We start from the raw sequence: 21,351 nt of genomic DNA, 5'->3' as shown, positions 1-21,351 counted from the left end.
CGTCAGGTGATCATGACAGTGGGAAAGTCCCCAGGATAGGGAATTCCAGAGGACGCGGGGAAAGGAGAGGACAGAGCGGCAATTTCAGTTCTATTGATCAGTAACCAATTTTTTTTGTTGGTTAGGTTGTATTTTTGGGTTTGAACAACAATTGGGATCGTCGTTGTTGGGGATTAGAATGAAGGAGGGGAAGGAAATCGATGTTTATAGGGATACGAGCTTGAGGTATCTGGGTGAGTCTTCTTTTGGTGATTTTTCTTCGCTTGACAAGCTGGGGAGGGGAATTCGTTAGATTTTTATGGATAATGAATATTTGAGGTGTCGATTTTCGATAAGATCCACCGGAAGTTGACTAAAGAATTTATTTTGAGAAGTTCAGGAGATCGGAATCGATTACATCTCCAACAATGGAGTACAAGACATTGGTTTGAAGATTGACGAGCTCAGGGGGTCGAGGGAATTGCTTTTGTCATTTTACAATACAATAACATTATTTTTTGCCTCAGGGTACACCAATGAAGTTGGTGAAGCGTTCAGAAGTCTCATCCCTAAGTCCATCGTCTGGTTGAGTTACGCAATTGCAAGTGGTTATGTTCTGGCTGATACCATACACAAGGGTTCGAGGGAGTATTCGGTAAGATCGTTACTGAATTGATTGAAACTAACGAAAATAATATCTCCCTGTCCCAAGACAATAATTTTTTATTTTAGAAGGAAAGTGGGGAAGGAAAGAATAAACGAGTGTTGTTGTCAGCAACGGATACTCTCATCTGGCAGAGCTTTGCATCTGTGATAATTCCAGGTCTCGTGATAAACCGAATTTGCGCTGGTGTTAGATTTTTGCAAAGACCTGCCACGAGTATTGTAATGAAGAGCCCCTGGCTCACCACTGCTGTCGGACTTGCCTCAATTCCATTGATTATCAGGCCAATTGATCGAGCCGTTGAGGATGCCATGGATTTGACCATCAGACAGTGGATTGGATACCATCCTCATGAGAACAGAGAGGATTGACGATTGTAGATCGATTAGATGTTGTTATTCAAGACTTTGAAGTTGCTAGATAATAGTAAGACTATTTTTTGAGTCATTCAAGTGTTACGTCATCGTCGGTTGGGATTATTAATGAACTTTTTAGTTTAAGGCGTGCCATTTCGCCCCACGCTGCCCTATTGTTGATTATTAAAAATTAAAAATTCACTTTTCAGTTTCGAAAGGGTTAATTGGAGGCATTTGAGGCCTTCCCTCTCATGGTGTGACGTAATACGTTAATGACGTTTCACAATTTTCCTAGTTGTTAATAATTAGACAATAAATTAGATAGAATTGTTGACGTTGACATCACTAGATTTTTTTTATTACCTAGTGTGCAAAACTCTAGTCTAGAAACGAATTCATGTATGAAATTCCAGATTATTTAACGTTATTAGTATTCTTAGGAGGAATTCACGAGAACCAAGTCAATGAAAGTTAAAAAATAGTAAAAAGTTAAGCAACAAATAGAACTCCATAGAATGTATTTTAAAAAATCGCATCCTATTTACTTTTTCTATAAAGTTTAACGCAAATACAATAAAAATCTCTGGCCAGGTTTGTCTGCTAAATTTTTCCTAATTACCCCAATAAACAATAAACAATGAAAGCCTCTGAATTCAATAATAATTTTATTTTTAAATTTGTTTTGCGTCATTTATCATGTGAGCCCCAATCCCAGCAGCCACTCAGTTACTCCCGAGCCCGCAGTGTGTCGCTCCCCACCTGAAGTGGATAATTCCCGGATGGTGATACCGTCTGACCAGGGACGAACCGTTTCCACTTGCCAACAAGTCACGCCTTCGCGTAATTAATCCACTCGCTTATTTTCAACATTAAAAACCGCGAGTTCAGTACAACTATTTTCCCCATTCCCTGGTAACGTCACCCGAGTGGAAAAAAATCCAGAAAAATAAAATTGCAAATGAATTTTATCGTGAAAATTCTCAGGTACGTAATTGTCATTTTACTGTGCTGATTGCCAGAAAGTCTTATCTCTCTTTAGTGGTTTAAGGCACCGGTGGTGGGTATTTTTATGCCATGCAAAGCCAGAGATAATTGTCTCGCCACCGCGAGAGATAAACGCGTGAAAATTGCATTCACCATGTGCACACAGGGGCATCAGTTTTTGCGGCTAACTCGACCACAGGACAATGGCGCATAATAACTGAAAACGATTTCGAGTCAGGTGTGTTCGTGAAATAGCGATATTATTATTGTTTTCCCATTAGAATAAAAATATACCGCGGGTGTAAAGCCAGCACGTACTACTGGAACTTTCATTCATGTGTCTAATCTCAAATGTGGTTTCTATTTCAGAGAAATGGACATTTGGATATGGGAAAGTGCGGCTTTTTCAGTCTCCCATGAGTATTACCGTTCACTGAAGAGATTCAACTCAAGGGTTTCTGATGGCTTGACGTGACGCTTCCGTTATTTTATGTTTAGCATTGTAACATGTAATTCAATTTTGTGAGCGGAGAAGGAGCGGAAAAAAGGTCGAAACGATGAGGAATTGCAGTCGTGCAGGACGAGATATTTCTGTACGGAAATTCAGTAAAAATTATCGAAGTGAAGTTCGGGTATTGATTGGGAAATTTTTCAGGGGAAATTGAGAGGAGAGAAATCCACTTATTTTTCCTATTTTCATCCCCAAATTTTTCCAAAATCGCTGCCCCCCACGTCTCAAAAACCAGAAAATAAATTGAAATTATTTCCCTGACCAATTCCTCCCCCGATGATCCCCTGAAAACTGAAAACCATTCGACTTATTCATCACCCTTTCGGCCCGTCCATAAATCTCGTCGCCACCCCACCCAAAAATCTATCCCCCATCCCCCCTCATTTGATGTAAGACACGCGAGAATCTCCCTGCGGTATCGAGGTAACCTGTGGCGTTTTCTCAGTAGCCGTTTATACACTCGATGTTTAAAAAAAAAAAATCCCCCGAAGAGAGACAAACCTCCGGCGCCCTTTTCGCGAGAGAGCGAGCCAGACACAACCCGGGGATCGATAGCCGTCCAGTCACGAGGCGGCACCATCGGCAGCCGCTACTGTCGCGCTCAGTAGTCCCCACCTCCCCCCACTCCCACCAACAATCAGAGGATCCAAGATGCTCACCGTGCGCAGCCATTCCGCGGCCATGTCACAGTGTGCGTCGGCCTCTGGCTCCGCCCCCTGCCGCCCCGCAGCCGCCAATGGGCGCCGGGTATACGGGGGTGCGCGAGTGCCAGTGGGCGGAGCCTATCATCGGCTCACTCGTTGGAGTAACTGCGAGCGGCTGCGGGGGGGTCTGAGGCCGCAGGTGCGGCCAGTCGGCTGGCGAACCTCGAGGCGAGCGCGCTCCGGGATTCGTCGAACATCGCATACAGAAATTTTTTTTTTTTTTTCGTATGTCAATCGCCCGCTGACGGACACGACATAAATCGGGGGTCAATTATTCGGGAATTGAATTGCGAGAATTCCGGGGGATTTGAGTGAACTCGGGCCGATTGTGAGCCGGCGGCTTTTTTAGTGAGTGGTGAGATGCTGTGGACGATCCGTCGCATCGCGCGGCTCGGGCTCCAGTGATTTCCAGTGGTGGATGTCATATTTCAGTGATCAGTGATCGTGAAGCCTCACAACTCTCGTGAGCTTGAGCTTGCGAGATAATTTTTTTTTTCGGCCCGAAAATCTCGTCCTGACACGCGCTGAGTCCGCACGATCCGTCCGTTCGCTGGACGGGTGAGATATTTAACGTATTTTTATTGATATTTTTAATGTCAGTAATTTGTTGATGTGCCTCAGTGTTGTGAGTGTGATCGCACTTGTTTATTTGGATTAATTCGGCGATTGGAGCTCTGAAGGGAGCTCCAGTGAGTGTTGTTGGCCAGCGTGTGGGGTACATCAGCAAAAGTGGGTGCACTGGGGCCCTCGGGACTATTCGAGAGATTTGGGCCGATTGAGGGACAAATTTTGGGCCCACTGAACATTGATAGAGTGGGGGCAGGGGCGGCCGGTGCCGTGGCTGGGGAGGTGGAGGGGTACGGGGCCAGTACTGGGGGAGGTACCCCTGGGGTTGGCGCCAACAACAACCCGAGGATTAGGGAGACAACCCTGGGGGGTCCTCGCTCCTGTGCTCCTCTTGCTCTCACCCAGGCCCATAATATTGGTAAGGAATTATTATAAATTTTTGATGATTTTTATGGGGGGATTACGGTGCCATAAAAGCCCAACTCCGTTGGAAATTCACACGTCATTTGGGGTTTTAAAATTAAGTCGATGAATTGGAGAAATTTTTTTTATGGGGCCCATGTCCGAGGGTTGAGGGGATTGTATTATCTATTTAGGAGTCTGTTCCCTTTTATTAATAATTATTTACATCAATTTTCGTTGTTTACCGATTTTTTAATGTCAAAAATCCATTAAAAACCATAAAAAATCGAAACAATTAAATAATTTCAAGGAATTGAAGATTTTTTTTTTTGTAGAAAAATATCCTGAGAGTGATATTAATGATTTTTCATGTAGTAAAAAATTATTTTAATGTTACAAGACAATAATTTATGAATTATTGAACGTATTTTCAATTTTAAGATGCGTTAATTTTGATAACAAATTATTTTCCGGAGATAATTATCAACTTTTATCCATTTTATGTTCTTTGATGAAATCGTCTTTCTCTTGTTGACATTGTATTATGATAATCTCATTGTTAATATTTTTATTAATTACTGTTGTGCCTCAGAACACCCCTGATAATAAAAAAAATGAGGCTGTCTCATTAGAAAAAATATCAACGACAAATGATATATTTATATCAAATCACGATAGAGACACCTCCGTAATAGCCTTCATTAATATTACTCGAGTGACACTCGCGGGTGATAAAGACATTAATTAATCTCGTCCAAACTATTAATTCAATTACACAGCACGACAACTTCGTCGTCGATTGAATGGTACTGGAGCCCGTGATAAAATGGTCAGAAAATTTTGGTTTCAATTATCAAAGTCGCCGGTTAAAATTCTTGTCTTGTGATTAAAAAAAAAAAAAAAAATTGAGAAATCGTGAAGGTCGGTGGCTTTGGAGGGGAGGAACGTGGAGGGCAGGGACCGTCGACAGGCGGAAGAAGGGGTGGTTGCTCCGCTGACGGCGCCAGTAGCCGTAGGACTATCGATAGGGGTGGGGGAGGATGGGGGGGGAGGGGATTTGGCTCCGCCCAGTTTCAAAGTTGGAAAACCACTGGCAGTACCTTAGTCCTCTGGCACAGCGTTGGCGAACAGTTGTTAAGCGTCAAAGAAAATTGATGAAACGTTCGAGTTCGTTGTGTGGGGCGAGATATGGCGATTAAAGAGGAACTTGAAGGGCATTTGGATACGGGGAGAAGAGGTTAATTGACGAATTATTTTTGATAATATTATTATTATGGTAACAGTGAAAATTGGGGATTCAACTGGTGGATTAAAATGAAAATTAGGAGTCAGTTATTAGGGGTTGGAGGGGGAGAAAAGTTGGAGGAATGGTGGACGAGGGGAAGGGTTGGAGAAGGATTAACAAATGACCTTGAATTTTGAGTTAATGTTGGAAAATAATTATAAAAAAGTCGCGGAATTTTCACGGGGGAAATTGGAATTTTTTTGGATTTTTCTCTTTGTGTATTTGACGGTTAATTGAAGGGGAAGTTTTAGGTTAATTTGCAGAATTCATTGGGACTGTCAGTTAATATTTTTTGGTAGTGCAATGGCTGGCGAAATTACCATTGAAATTTCAGTCAATTTAGGGAGAACGGGGATTTCAACAAATTCGGTCATTTCCGGGGTTTAAATATTTAATTTAAATTCATATTTAATATAAATATAAATATGAATATTATTAAATATTTATTTCCATCGTCTGATGGGCAGACAATCACAAATGAATTGGCAAGATTAACTTCGAACAAAATTGATTAAATGTGACATTTATGTTGAGTTATAAAGATGAGTTTTATTGTGAGAGCAAATGTATGGACATAATTAGTGTCACTCAAAACCGAATTAATCATTTCCAAGCGTCATCAATTTTTTCAATTGACTTTATTACCATTCAATCGATGCTCGCAATGATTTCATTCGAAATAAAAAAAAAATCCAGCTGATTAATTAGCGGTAATGAGTGTTGGATTAATTATTCTCATATTTTATCCTAGACAATAATTTCCGCAGTTGATCGCCTGCCTCATTAATTAATTAATCCACTTGTCAGGATAATTCCTCACTATTTTGACTCGACTCACGATTTTCAGTCGATTCCCCCTCTCCGACTTTTTTATCGGTCTCTCAATTTTATCCCCATTTTTTTTTTCGAGGATTTTTTTTATCGCAGTGATTAACCGCTCATTAGGGACGACATCCAGCAAAAAACTCGTCTAATTAATTCGCGAAAATGGGTCTTCACGGAAACCGAGGGCGGGGAAGACCACACGTGTGGTGTGGTGACTCCTAGTGACAAATTTTGCGATCCTCTCTCTCTCTCTTTCTCTCCCTGTCTCTCTCTCTCTCTCTCTCTTCACTCGAGGACATGCAGTTGCATATTTTGAAGTGCTCTTCCGGAACGGGGCATTCGTCACTTGATTTTTGCTTCATTTTGCTTCAGTTTATGGGTAAAAAATACAGTTGACATGTTTGAGCTGTTCCTGGAAGTTGGGTTGTGACTTAACGTTATTAACGAGATGGGCTTTTGTTGGCATTTGACAGACTGTTAATAAATTATGAATTTTACGGAGGAGAGTGGCATTGGCTGTTGTCTCGTTGATGACAGTTTTGTAATTTTTTTTTCTCCCATTTGTCATTTTTTTAACACTAAAATTCAGATTTTCCTATAAAATCATTTCTATTATTATCACTAACATTATCAATTTACGATTAAAGTTTTTATACGTTTTTAATGTATATTTTAACCTCTTTTTCTGCCTTTCGAGAGAAATTTGAAAAAGCTATTGGTTAGATATTAAATATCAACAGTTGCACTGATTCGTGATTGATCGATAATTTAATCAAGATTGACAGAAAAAAATAGTAACAGGATGTTTTACTCTCTCGCGAGAATTTCCAAACGCTCTTGAGACTGTAAACTACGTCTCAAGATGGAAAACGGTGATTTTTATTACGTAAAATGTTGTACAAATGGTACAACACTTGAGATTAATTTTTTATACACTTGAATTGATAATGAAAGTGTTTTTTTATGCGAGAGAAACGGGAATTCCTCGGAAGATGAGGAATTGATTGACTTCTAGATACCACGCGAGGCATGTGAACTCAGGAGGGGACATAGGCATTAAAAAACGAGTGAAAACAATAATTATTTATAAATAATTATGCGGGAGGAGCTTTTGGGGGGAAAGGAGACCTCTAGGGGGTGAAAGGAGGGATGAGGGTTGTTGTATCACAACAATTAGCCCCCGAAGTCTAATTTTTCGCCCTTTGAAGGGATAATTTTTATTCAAAATTTGTTTCTGCGTATGATCAATTATTTATGTTTATATCGGCGAGTTCGGGTGGCAACTAAAAATGGTGATTTAATGTGTGCAGGGAGGTGCAGCGGTCTGGCAATGCTCCTGACCTGTGCAGGATGCAGAAAGCCAATTCTGGACAGATATTTGGTGAACGTGTTGGAGCGAGCCTGGCACACCGACTGCGTCAGATGCTTCGACTGTCAGGTGGAGCTCTCGGAGAAGTGTTTCTCCCGAGATTCCAAGATCTTCTGCCGAAACGACTTCTTCAGGTAAATTCACGAGTTCCGAATTCACTCGATCAGTAGTCGAGTTATTAATTCAAATTAAAATATATTAATTATCGATGGGAGCAGTCCAACTATTGATTTCATCGAACCTGAAGTTCATCTATCGACTGCGGAAGTGATCGGGAGAATTTAATTCATCGTACGATCATTTTTTTTCGGAAAATTGACACAATTAATTATTAATTAAATATTTTTGTATAAATATTCAGTAAAAATGACAGAACATTTCGGAAAAATTCCGTAAAATATCATTTGAACTTTTCTCATGAAAGACATTTGCCTTCGAAAAATTACCGAAGATACGTAATATTTATTGAATATTTTTCTTCGTTCATGTCTCCCCGTTTTTCATGTTTCATTCACGACCGACTGCCCCTTTACAATGTTCGATCGTAATTACGATGTAGCCTAGTCTCCGTACACGCTGAACACGCTCGATAATTGCGACATCATAAATAATTCACAAACAATCTCCACAAATAAAAAAATCACGATTATACAGCTGTTGCGGATCACGGGTGGTCGTTTTTTGTTGCCAAACAGCGCCGGTGATTTATAAAAAAAAAAATATTTCACCCATTCCGTTAAAAAAAAACCTCCAATAAAATCAGATTTATCAGGCACTCCCGATATTATACCTCCCCTCAATATATCTTTATCCTCATCAGTGAACTCAACAGCGGCTAAAGCCATAAGTGTGACTCTCTGTCGGCGTCACCGTGACGTTTTTACGACACACGTAGAATAACTTCCCCACCAGTAAAAAAAAAGTCTCCAGGTCGTTTGAGAAATTATCGAACTGGAGTTTTGAAGGAAAAAAAAATATATAACCGAGTGAGAGAGAGAGAGAGAGAGCTCGATATATGTGTTAGACCTTGACATTTTCGTGGGAGTTGGCCTCTCGTAAAAGGCAACACTTCAACAACCGGCGTAATCCTCTGACTCGGTGTTATTCAGGCCAATTTTTATGGATTTTTTATTAGTCGAGTTATGAAGTCGATCTTGGTCCATTCCACTTTCGTTTTTGTGAGTGGATCGGTCGGTCGATTGTTCCGTTACAAAATCGGGGAAAGGGCGGAAAATTTTGAACTATTTTTCCATCAACTGATTTTTTATTTCACTCGAGAAAGACGCGATCGATTGAGGGATGAAATTAATTTTTTAATTAATTTATTTGCACCGAGAAAAATTAAAAGAGAGGAATTTGCACAGGATAGAAATGGACAATAAATGTTGCGAAAGGGTCGGGTAATTTTATTCAAATTGCGGGTCAATTTTTTTTTTTAATTTTTCTCCTCGTGGGGAGGAAAATGATGAAAATTTTTTGTTGAATGAGAGTTTCGTTGTTTATCGCAATAGTCAGTAGCTCCCGCAATGAATTAACTAGTTTACCACTGGATTTTTCATTGAGGATACGAAGTACCTCATAAAGTACAGAGTCAGTGTGCATCATGCAGCCGCTCACTGAGCGAATTCATCAGCCATCAAAAGGGCAGACCATCACAAAGACCGTCATTCATCAATCCCGAGTATCTGCAAGTGTGCCGTCACTGTTATAAACATTTATCTTGATTTTCCGAGGCACCGACACCGCCTTTTCCCCGTTTCCACGAACACCTCGTGATTCAATATTGATTTTTACTAAATCACCCGGAAGTTTCTAATTCCCTTCATTACACTACATTTTTTAATTGCACTAATTCCTGCATTCATTCCACTTCTCTCATAACAATCAAGTCAACTCCTCAAAAATTTAAATTAAAAAAATAATAAAATCCTATAAATTTAAACTAAAAAAAAGAGACGCAGATGAAATACAAATAAAATTATTGGAACTCACCCCTTTACCCCATCGCCAATCAAACCTGGAATCCACTATTAGCCACTCGCCTTACTCACTTCACCACTCCACTGATTAACAAACTGTAAAATAAAAAATAACAATTAACAAAAAACTACAAATAAAATAATAAATTCTTAAACATTAAAATCATTAAAATCACTAAAATCAATGAAAATCTTCTCAGGGACGTCAAGTCGCCCTTTAAAAAATCCTGATTGACACCCTCGTGACCCTGTCAGTTACCCCGTCTGTCATAATCCCCCCCCCCTCCTCCCCCCGGAGGATGAGAAAAAAAAAAGTCACAAGATCCCGTCGACTTTATCCAAATTCAAACGTCTCATATCGCCACCGACCTTCCTGGAATAGTTATAGACGGGGCAAGACGGCGTCTAGAATCTCCGTCTCTCTCGCATATCCAGAAAAACCGTCACGCCCAACGGACTCTCACGAATGAGGGCCCAACTCGTCACGGTACATTTATTATATTTCCACGTTCTCAGCGTCCCGGAGACGTGTGCGAGGATAGGCCTCCCCTCTCGCTCTCTCCCCGTGTGGAGTTGCGCCTGAATTTCTCAGCGTTTTCAATGCAAACTCAACGAGGGAATGAGAGAGACAGTGAGGGAGTAGGAGAGGGACGAAAACCCTCCGGAGAATTGATGCCTTCGAGAGAAAAGAAACTTGGGGAACGGTGCCGCGGGAGTTTTAACTTCTCGCGCTCCTCAGTCGCGTGGATCTTTACGATCCTGTCTGGCCACGACCGGTTATCCTCTACTTCCCAGTGTTTTTTATTTTCAACCCCCTCGACAACTCATTGGATTTTTCTGGTTATTATTTTTGAATTTTTGGAGGCTGAATCGCCGGGACACTGGCCCATTCGGAATTTTTCCACGTGATGTGGAACGTGGGATTTAATATCAGGGGATTGGGGTTGCTCTCACCCCCTCAGGGTGGGAGGTAGCTGTTGGGAGGGATTTCTGTGATTTTCCGAATTTTCCTAGATTTTTTTTGGTGGGAAATTCGTCCTCGTTTGAATATTTTTCTGAATATACGGTAATTAAAAAAAAGATTAATTGAACGGAAAAATTGTTTAAAAAATTTCTAAAATATCCTACTTTAATTACCCCTCGATCCCGAGTATTCAGACTACCCTCGGACCACTCCCCGAAGGCTTCTCCACCCCCTGAAAACCTCGGAAACCCTGACAACCTTCCCACGACCTTTCCACCGTCTCTCGACCGCCGTAAAAAAATCAAAGAGCCAACTGTTTTGCGGCGAACCGCGAGATTTGTCATTCCCTGATTTATAAACGCAGAGTCAGCTGATACCACCACACTCTCACCATCGAGTATTTATTTCCCCGACGAAATTATCAGCGCATTAATGCCTAACGATTTGTGGAATGACGGATGATCCTCCGGCACGTTAATTCCGTGTTATTCCTCGATCCCCACGTGTTTCCCCCCTCCCTGGGCTTTCAATAACTCCTTCCCCTCCGTCAGACCTCCCCTCTTTGTCCAAATGCAGCAAATATGGGGTTTATCGAGGGAAAATGGGACAGAACATGCCATAAAATGGAAGGAACCGTAAAAAATTATAATTTATATTTCATTTTGTCTGGAATTCAAGAAAAAATTAATCCTAAAAAATTATTTCACGATTTTTCGGGGCCTTTCTACTCCGCCATTACATTTTATGTAACGTATGACATTCTATATGTATTACATATATGAAAAAAAAAATATTCATGCTAAAATTATTATTTTTCGTTGATAAACTGTGTTTGAAATTCCCGCGTATTCCCAGTCAAAAAAAAAATCCAGAATTTTATTTTTTTCTAGAAAAACTGACATTAATAACCAGAAAAAAAATCCAGTGCTGACACTGAAAATTTCACTCCCTTAAACGTCAATCTCCCCTCAACTCCAGCAAATTTTCCAAAATCCCCAGAAAATTTGACCGGAAATCCCTCAAAATTTTCTCCTACCATCATTACATTTTTTCCAAACAAATGATTGCGACTATTCCCACAATTCAAAATGAAAAATTCATATAAAATTTCATTTCCCCCACAGGATTGCAATTTGCATCGCAATATTTCCTTTTCTCCAGTCGCATTTCATCTATTTTTCATCCTCGTGACGTGCAAAAAGACGATAATCTCCGTCAGGAGTATGAAATCACCGAGACGATGACTTTACTTGGACTTCCGCCTTTCAACTGAGTACACAGGGGTATCCGCATGTGGAATCACCCCTTAATATCGTGTTAAAGGGTAAAACTACGCGAGTACATGTGCGCGGAAAAGCGAAGCCATTAAATGCGTTTCACAGCGTTTGTTTCGTATGTCATGTGCCTCCTCCCCTCCCCCCTCGTTCCTGTTGCCCCCTCGACGTTTCTACACAAACGTAAAAGTGTTTATCCGTGGGACAAGGGGCCGACAGACGATGGACAGGGGAATGGACGTGGCCCCGAGTGTACGACGTACGTAGAAGAGGAACATGTCCAGGGGACACGAGAAACCGCGGCGATCCGTAGCAAATCGTTGCCCGCGGGTCCCCACCCCTTTTTTTAAAGATTTTTTTTTTTGAGGAACCTCTGGTCTATATTTCTTTCTGGAATTCCGACGGGATTTCTCTCTAGAGTGAGAGGAGAGTCGTCGGCCTTTTGGGTGAGGTCCTGCGGTCTAGTAGAAGGTGATGAGTAATTGATGGGGGAATTTTAGGGAGGGGGAGGATTTGATGAAATTTTTCTCGCGGAATTTTGATTTTACACTCGATAAATTTATGGGGTTTGGGGGAATTTAGGAGGGGGAGAAGAAGTATTTTTGGTGGAATTTATTTGATAGGTTTCGGATTTTTGGGGTCATTAGGTGGAATTAATTGGGATAATTGAAAAAAAATTGGAAATTTAATTTTAGGGAGATGGAAATTTTGGTAAATGAATGTTGAGAATGTTCCGGTGAATATTAGATTGTTGAATGGTAAATAGATTAATTTAAACATTCGGTAAATCGGAATGATAATTCAATGGAAAATATTTTTTATATAAAATATGTAATAATTGTTATTAAATTTGTCTTGAAGGAGGGAATGAATATTTCCTTGTTCCACTAAACCACTCAATTCAACTGAAATAATTAATTTCTTCGTGCAATTAAAATTATTCGATAGGAATCTACATTTTAATTATTCTCACGTTCATCGCACTTCGACTTTTACTGAAATTCATCGAGTTAATTCATTTTTCATTGTTAAAATAGCATTGTTCATTGGCTCAATGTTTCTCCCGTCGTATTGGATTTTGTTGTATTCATCGTCCACCGAAGTTGTAATTAAAATTCGCGGCAATAGTTTTATTTCAAATAAACTTGAACAATTGTTTCCCCGATACATCGCATCTCCTCGTGTTTCCACTCTATTTATTTTACGGTATTTTAATCAGCGAAACGAATTTTCCTTCGATTTCGTGCGACGGATAATCACTTCGTCACACCTGTTTTCGTTACGATTATCATCGCAGGAGAGTGTCCATAAAATTTCAAAAATTCACGGACAGGAAATTCGACTCGAAAAACTCTACCATTTGATAAACGCGATGCGCTCCCTCTCTCCCTTCGCGGAAAATTGCCGTAAAATTTATTTGACCAGTGGGAAAAATTATCGGACAGCTGTTTAAACTAATTATCAGAGCAAGAAGTCATCACCGATGGTACGGTAATTTTTACTGAATTTTTCCTGCCGTTCAGAGGGGAGTGCGGAGGATTTTACTCGGTGAGACGCAATTGCCAATTGACGGCGAGCTCTTCTGCGGGGAAAAAATATGTCACAGGTGGATGAGTAGCAACGTTCCTTGACGGATAAATGTTGGTATTCCTCTCGAGTTTATCGTAATACCTGGATTGAGACGAGACCGCGTCTGCACTTGGTAATGGAAAAAACTGATTAACGGCAACGGTCGAACATAAATATTTAATTTTTCTCGGTTTCTCCTCGACTCTTCGAGTCAATAGATAATTTATCCTACAGGCTCATATTCAGTTAAAATAACGTCCAATTGTTTATGATTTTGTTGTCACTCGACCATTCGCAAGACTCCAACCCAACTCCACAGAAAATTTCAAAAATTCTGTCCAAAGTCACGAAAAAAATCGTTATTATTGTTTTACAAACGTTGAATTGTTATCTGTGATTATCAAAACAACAAAATATTGCTGTTTCACACTTTCATTACCTCTTATCTCGATAATGACGCGGGAAAAATTAATGTTTTCAACAAAGTTGTTCATAACGAGGATCTAATTGCTGAATAATTTATTTTTAATCGTCATAAATCTCCTCATCTTCCCCCTCCCTCCTATCCACATAATTCCAATGTACCCATTCCAATGTACATGAAATAAAAACCACCGAGAACCCCCAGTTCCGAGTAAATAATCCCCAAAAAAAAAATTCCGGCAAAAAAAATTTCCGGCAAAAAATTTTCAATTCAAAAACACGTGATAATTTGATTTTTTTTTCACGTCTTCCAGGAGATACGGGACAAAATGCAGTGGTTGTATGCAGGGCATAAGCCCCCAGGATTTAGTGAGAAAAGCACGTGACAAGGTTTTCCACCTCAACTGTTTCACCTGCCTGGTATGTAGAAAACAGTTGAGCACTGGTGAGGAGCTCTACGTGCTGGATGACAACAAGTTTGTCTGCAAGAACGACTACCTGTCGGGAAAGCCCCTGCCGGACGCCCATCACGCTCATGGACATCATGGTAAGTCGACCGTCGGGCGTATCCAAGTGGAAAAGATACGGCACATTTTCAAGAGTCAAGTCTTTTGCCTACACAACCCCTCCTCCACCCCCTGCCACCCTCTCACCTCACTCATTCTGATGGCGAGAGGATTAGAAAACGCTTCGGTGACTCGCACCATTTTTTTATTCAGAAATTCATATATTTTTTTTTTTTCACCGCCTTCTGGTTCACCAGTTGTTCAGCGTTTCGGGGATGATTTCATTTTATTTTTTTTTTTTTTTTTTTTTAACTATTTTCTTTTGAATATCAAACTGTGGGCATTCGTGAGGTTTATTGGATGCTCTGACGAATTTACGAGGCGTTGTAAATTATAAATCCGGGGAACAGGTGGAGATATACATTGTAAGACGTCAGGTGGAATTATTGAGGTTTTTTTTATGGTCCGCCTGACAATTTTGATTTCTAGGATTTTATTTATGGAGAAAATTATGGGGAGAGAATTTAAACTGTTAAGTCTACCTGTGAACTGGGGTATCAAATTTTTAGGGATATTTTACGCGATTTTTTGAGATCAGTGAAGAGTTTGGAGAACGACGGAACTCTGTTATTAGTTTTTAATTTTGGGTGGGTTGAGGGTTAATCGATATATATTTGTTCGGATATTTCAAGTGAAAGACTCCAATTTTTGTTGAATAAAAATTATAAAAATCGGTCAATTAACGTAGGATTTAATTAAAAAAATTAAAACCCCATGTTCTTGTGTTAATCAACCATATAAAAATAATGAGCCTAAATAAATCAGTCACTAAACAAAGATTCCCTTCGTCAAAAACGAATAATTAATTCCCCACATTTAATAATAATTTCTAAATTTAATATAAATACCCAGCAATTTTTTTTAAGGCCCAAAATATTTCTATCGACTTCCGCAATTCTCATCGAACATTTTCCCGTATTATTTATTGAATTAAAAAAGTGCAATTTACATTGAAATTAAATGAATCTCACGGTTTAACGCGTCATAGAAATATTTCATCCCCTGTTATTCCACGGAGTCTCTCGAATCAGTTTTTATTCAGGGTGAAACGCAGCCGACGGGTGAACAAGCTGTGAAAACACTGCATATGATTGTACCAACATAGCCCTTATATCACCCAAAAAAAGGGGGAAGCGTTGGAGCGAGGGCCTCTCTCTCCTCACCCCACCCCATCTTCATTTTTAACTCCATTTTTTTCGGCTCAATCGCGGGTTTTTTTTTATTCTTTTTTTTTTCCAACCACGAAGGGGTCGTTACGTTACGCAGTGGGTTTCCTTTTGTCGCATGCCGCCAGGCAACCGCAGGGAATAAACCACAAGGCAACTCCACCGAAAAGAACGTGCCGATCAGGCGCCAAACGTCATTATTTTTCATTTTTTTTTTTTTGGTTAAAAAAATGGAATAGTTTTTATTTTATTGATGGACGAAAGAATCGAGTTTTAACCTTTGAAAAACCTTTCGATGATTCGTAAAAGAATCGCCGATTTTGCCGACAGGTGGAGACTCCCTGATGGGGTCCGGCTCGGAGGATGAGGATGACGACGGCAGTGGACATCATCATCATCATGCTGGGGGCGGTGGACATCTGGGGGGACATGGGGTTGGACCGGGGAGTGCTAGTGATCAATCGGTTGTTCATGGGGGTGATATACCCCTGGGGAGTGACTCCTGCAAGCAGGAGGACTCGGAGGATCAGGGTAAGTCGGAGGATATTTTTTATTTGCGAGTCTGGGGTTTGAATTTTTCATGTACGACACATTCAGGAGAGAGAAATATGTCCAACACCCCCAGAGGGAGTTTCTAAGATCAGGATATCTGTACGGTTCATGACCTGGGGACTCCTCCGACGGTTTTCGTTTTTTAATATTTTTTTTAACAGATTTTATTCTTAAAAAAAATTAGATTCATTGAAAATGGAAAATTCGTTATCTTTAATTAATTAATTGCAGTCTCAGTTCAATCCTGAAGTTCCCTAGACTCAATTAAATATCGAAAACAATTTTTTCGCTTTGCAATTAATTTTTTTTAACATTTTACCCGAAAAAAAATATAAATCGCAGATTCTGGAATTAAAAATTCAAAAATTCCATTTCGTTGTCAATAAAAATGACGCGTTAAAAAATCCCCCGCCATTTTCACCCCCAATCTTCAAGAAAAAGTGGACTATTTTTCCTGGATAATTTTCTCACCCCCTAGTGCCCCTAATCGCAAAGTCCCTGGACCCAATGGCTCACGCTCCAGAAGCCAAAATCAACAAACACGATTCACTCTCGAGTCCAGTGGTGCATGATACCCAAAACTCCATCTTACGCCTCGGTACCCTGTTCCCCATACCCTCCCCTTCCCCTCCATCAACCCCCAAAGAAGGGAGAAGCCAGCCGAAGAGAACAGACCCGAGGAAAACAAAGGGCTGGAAAAAAAAAATCGTGAAGCTACTGATGACAATAGTGTTCCCATCCACTCGCCTCAGCTTTTGTCCCCGATAAAACTTTTAGGGCATCGGTGCGGGCGAGGGTTGTGCCCTGTGCGGTGTGACACTGTCCAAACATATTTTTTGTTCAGTCCCCGGGCGCGGTGAGGACCACCCTGGGCTTTTCAGCTAGAAATTTTGGTAGATTATCGTGATGTTGCCCCATTGGTTTGGGGCCATCCACTCTTCTGGTAATAATCCTCAGCACGAGGGGTTGGTTGTATCAGTAGCTTCCGGGGGTATGTGGTTGGGGTTGGGTGGACCCCCTAGGATTGTCGGCGCGTCGATGGGTAACGGATACGTATACATAATCACTCGAGAGCCCTTGGGATATACCTGCTGTCTAACTGTTTGTGCAGCTTAAGAGTCAAACGAAATTTGCATGTCGTTGGAATTATTTTCATTGAGGGGGTTGAAGTAATTGGAAAAATTGTTAATGATGGTGTGGACGTTTGATTTGACGGGGGCAACGAGGGGTAATCGCGAGGGAAATTATTTGACAAATAATTATAATTATAAACTATTATTTCATGAAAACTTTGTGGAATTAATTATAATTCGTTGTGATCGATGCGAACGAATATTATAATCTAATTAATTCTAATCATCAATTGGAATTTATTGTTAGTGGTGATGATTAACTGTGATGATTAGTTGTATTTGTGAGTGGTAGAAAATTTTTTTTCTCGATGGGGTGACGTCAGATAAATTTAATTTCATTTGTGAGATTTTGGTTTTATTTAGAGAAAAATTTTGAATTTGAGTTTGAATGTTCTGATCGATTTTTCCAGGATCTTTAGATGGTGACCCCGAGACGAGGGATAGTCAGACGGAGAACAAGAGTCCTGACGGTGGGGCGGGGGGTGGTAGTGGCGACGGGGGTGCTGGCTCCAAGAGACGGGGACCCAGGACTACTATTAAGGCGAAACAATTGGAGATACTCAAGACTGCGTTCTCGGCAACGCCGAAACCTACGAGACATATTAGGGAACAACTGGCGAAAGAGACTGGTCTGCCAATGAGAGTGATACAGGTGCGGTGAATAAAAAATATTCAGGGGTTAATGAGAGAGTGATCGTGGCGCCGGTTACGTAATGCGCCTTTTACCGCGTTTAAGACAGTTTTGATGGATTAGGCGCCCACTTCCCGGTGGGTTTATCGCGATAGAAAATTATTTAGCAATAATTGACAGGTAGAAATCGAAAAAAAAAAATCTGAGAGCCGAGAAAGGAACGAAATTTTCACCAGAAATTTCCCGACAATTGATATCGCAGGGTTTCGTATTTAATCCTTGAAATATTTATCAGTGATCCAGTCGGGAAAATATTTAAAAATAAATTTCTGACGGCGCAAAAGGGACGAAGGTTTCACTTACGTTCAGGAGGAAATTATAACTTAAATTATTATTTTGTCATCAGTTTGATAAAATCACCCTCGAGGCCTCGTTGTCATTAAACTCCAATTTTTTATTGTCGTCCTCAGGTTTGGTTTCAAAACAAAAGAAGTAAAGAGCGTAGGCTGAAGCAATTAACGACAATGGGCAGGAGTCCCTTCTTCAACGGCTCGAGGAAAATGCGGGGATTTCCCCTGAATTTAAATCACGGAGCGCTGGGCGGTGAGGACGGCCCACCACCGGGTTTTCCCTACTTTCCCGGCGAAAAATTCGCTGATTTTCCCTACGGTGGCCCAGTGGCCTTTCACCACGAGTTCTTCGGAGCGCATCCACCACCGCATCCGCATGGACCGCCCTTTCCCGGCCCGGGAAACCCTGGTGAGTTTTTCCCGACGATTATCTTCACAAAACGCGGACTGACTTTGTTCTCTTCACGAAAAAATTATTCTTCTTGTGTTGAAAGGGAAACATTGATTTGAGGGGAATTACGCTTCGTTTTGTATTTATTTTGAGACGATGAAGACATTTTTTAGTTCACCCAAGTCCCAGAATTTCGGAGATGTGAACAAGGCCCGATGTAATCTGATGACAGTTCCCAATCTGTTTGTAACAGGTTTGGATCCAGCCAGTATAGCGGGAATGGCAGCAGCAGCAGCGGTGGCAGGTGAATACCCACCACCAGGAGCCGCTGGTGGTCCTCCCGAGTTCCTCACAGGGCCTCCAGGTCAAGGGCCTCAACCGACCTCGGGTGGAAGCCCTGGGGAGTTTCTAGCGCCCTCGGGTAATTATCAAAAACTCATTCAAAATCATCTCTCAATTATTATTCGGTATCATCGTCACCCGATCCTGTCGAGACTTTATTTCTCGATTGGGCCTTAGTCCCCAAGGAAACACCCCCTTCAAAATTATCTCACCCCATAATTCAATAAATTGTGGCGCCGCCTGCGAATTTTCCGCTCCTCAAAATGAATTCCACGAATTTTAATGAATTACTGAATCAACTTAATTTGTGCAACAATCGCTATTAATGTTTTTGCACAACAAATTCAATGAAATTGTCGTGTACTTTCGACCAACCCCATATTATAATATTTAAATAAATAAAAGTGGAGCGCGTAAATCCCCGGATTTCAGTTGAATTGATAACGGAAATATCCTCCGATAATCCGTTTGCAAAGTTTTTTTTTTATTTTTCTCCCTCTTCACCCCCCACCCTATTCAAGTGTTAACCATCGGACTCTTCTTGTATTGTCCTCAGGTGGTGGACAGGGTAATCCCAGTGGGGGCGCAAATTGTGGTGGTCCGGGTGGCGGTGGAGGCGGTGGTGGCGGTGGTTTTCCCGAGCAACACCAGATGCAGAACGAGGGCCTCGTCTGGTAGAACGAGTTTACATTTAATTAATCATGTGGCCTCTTCTTTTGCTACCAAACCCGACGTTCAACGTACCATCTGAAGCTATTCGTAAGCGTCCAGATGATAATTTAAATTCACTCGAACAAAGTAAATGAATTTTAAATGAAATAAGGAGTGATAGACTATCGAGTCTATAAAAGTGAATTCGTCCCGGTAAATCGAGTTTAACAATTTTTTTTTGTTTTGTATTATATAAAATTATTGCAATTTTTATTGATTTTATTGATTAATATTATGAGTTGCTGACGATTTATTTAAGTCAGTTGTGACGATAATAATTCGGTTATTTGATATTATTTTATCACTTGTCACACGTACTTGGCAATATTAATTATTATTACTGTATTAATGAGAAAGATATTATTATGATTGTGTATAAAATCAGATTAATTAAACCCCCCGATCGTGTAATATGTACCCCCCTCCTTCGCCGCACCCCCTTGTTGATTATAATTAATCGTTAATTATGGCGGCATTCTGTAGATACAAAAACAAATCAATCGCTTTGTCTCGCACGTGCAATAAACAGTGAAAAATTGCACGAGGGATCAGAGATAAATTAAAAATCTAAAAATTTACACTGACACACAGACACGTATGAACTTAACTCAGTAATGAGGATAAAAAGAACATTGTACTAATTGTCATTTTAATTATAAATACTAAAAAATTTTAATGATAGGACGTGTAACGAGTAACTGTTGAGACGGCTATCGGTGTAAATATTTAAATATATGGCAGATTTAATTGATTATTTGGGGAGAGTGAGGGAGTTTGTGAATGGAGAAAGAATAAAGAATTATATATATTGAAACAAAAAATGAATGGATATTCGCTCTGTTTGTGTCGGTGGGTGAGTTATTGCCGCTGATGCATCTTCGATTATAAATATTATTATAATAAACCACCTCGTATTTCCGTACGTAATTGTTCAGGTTTCTTGACCCTATTCCCTTTCTAGTGGATGTGAATGGGACTTGATTATGGGTCAGCGCCAAAAGCAGAGGTTGTAAGTCCGAGAATTGAAAAAAAAAAATTCCAAAAAAGGTTTCTTGGAATTATTTGACTTTTACATAATTAATTTTTTTATTGTGTTGTTAATAAATGAACCGGGTTAATATCTCATAATTATTTGACACTCATATATATATATACATTATATATATATATATTTTTACATATATATTTTTTATAACAAGAAATATATAAAAAATCGGTGTAAATTATCAGAGAAAATTCTGGGTCCATTTTATTAGTCAACTAATTTCACTGGATTTAATCCACATATTTTTTCCGCAATCGACAAAATGTTATTTTGATATTGGCGGTTGTCGAGTGCTCTAGGGATTTGCCAATAACACCTAACGCAATTTTTTTTCCTGCTATTTCCCCGGCCCTTCCCAGGCCCCGCTGTAGTTACACGCTTTATTACCGGTTGCAATCGTTTCTGTCTCAATTTTTTTTTCCGCCTCCATGGGTCTCCCGAGTCGCTTCTCGACACCCCACCCCCCCTCTCGGCCCCTCAGTAACATCGTTACTGAAGTCTATGTACAACCCCCGGAGTATGAAACGACCAGTGGGGAAATACAGTTTCGGACATCTGGTGAATTCGATTTTGATGTGTTTCTGCGCCCGGGGGTGCTGTTTTCGTGGA

General features: G+C 40.4%; 2 protein-coding genes across 5 annotated transcripts; both read left to right on the top strand.

Moving 5' to 3' along the window:
* Positions 1-40: 40 nt before the first annotated feature.
* Positions 41-1,593, top strand: LOC135168058 (mitochondrial fission process protein 1). Its single transcript, XM_064131904.1, has 3 exons — positions 41-233; positions 507-634; positions 712-1,593. Exons 1-3 carry the CDS (start codon positions 179-181, stop codon positions 1,012-1,014), a joined length of 486 nt encoding a protein of 161 aa, XP_063987974.1. The 5' UTR covers positions 41-178; the 3' UTR covers positions 1,015-1,593.
* A 1,668-nt stretch (positions 1,594-3,261) lies between these two features.
* LOC135167823 (LIM/homeobox protein Lhx5) lies at positions 3,262-20,632 on the top strand. Of its 4 annotated transcripts, none has more exons than XM_064131402.1 (8): positions 3,262-4,183; positions 7,588-7,780; positions 14,170-14,402; positions 15,897-16,118; positions 17,683-17,924; positions 18,374-18,662; positions 18,877-19,065; positions 19,543-20,631. In XM_064131402.1, exons 2-8 carry the CDS (start codon positions 7,608-7,610, stop codon positions 19,662-19,664), a joined length of 1,470 nt encoding a protein of 489 aa, XP_063987472.1. In that variant the 5' UTR covers positions 3,262-4,183; positions 7,588-7,607; the 3' UTR covers positions 19,665-20,631. The 4 variants fall into 4 exon arrangements, with proteins under 4 accessions (XP_063987472.1, XP_063987471.1, XP_063987469.1 ...); XM_064131401.1 differs by lacking the exon at positions 3,262-4,183 and adding an exon at positions 5,264-5,404 and having other exon boundaries at positions 15,918-16,118; positions 19,543-20,632; XM_064131399.1 differs by lacking the exon at positions 3,262-4,183 and adding an exon at positions 5,265-5,404 and having other exon boundaries at positions 19,543-20,632.
* The last annotated feature ends 719 nt before the right edge of the window (positions 20,633-21,351 follow it).

This window comes from Diachasmimorpha longicaudata, chromosome 12 (assembly GCF_034640455.1).
Source record: "Diachasmimorpha longicaudata isolate KC_UGA_2023 chromosome 12, iyDiaLong2, whole genome shotgun sequence".
NCBI lineage: Eukaryota > Metazoa > Arthropoda > Insecta > Hymenoptera > Braconidae > Diachasmimorpha > Diachasmimorpha longicaudata.
This window is presented reverse-complemented; position numbering and strand designations above follow the sequence as displayed.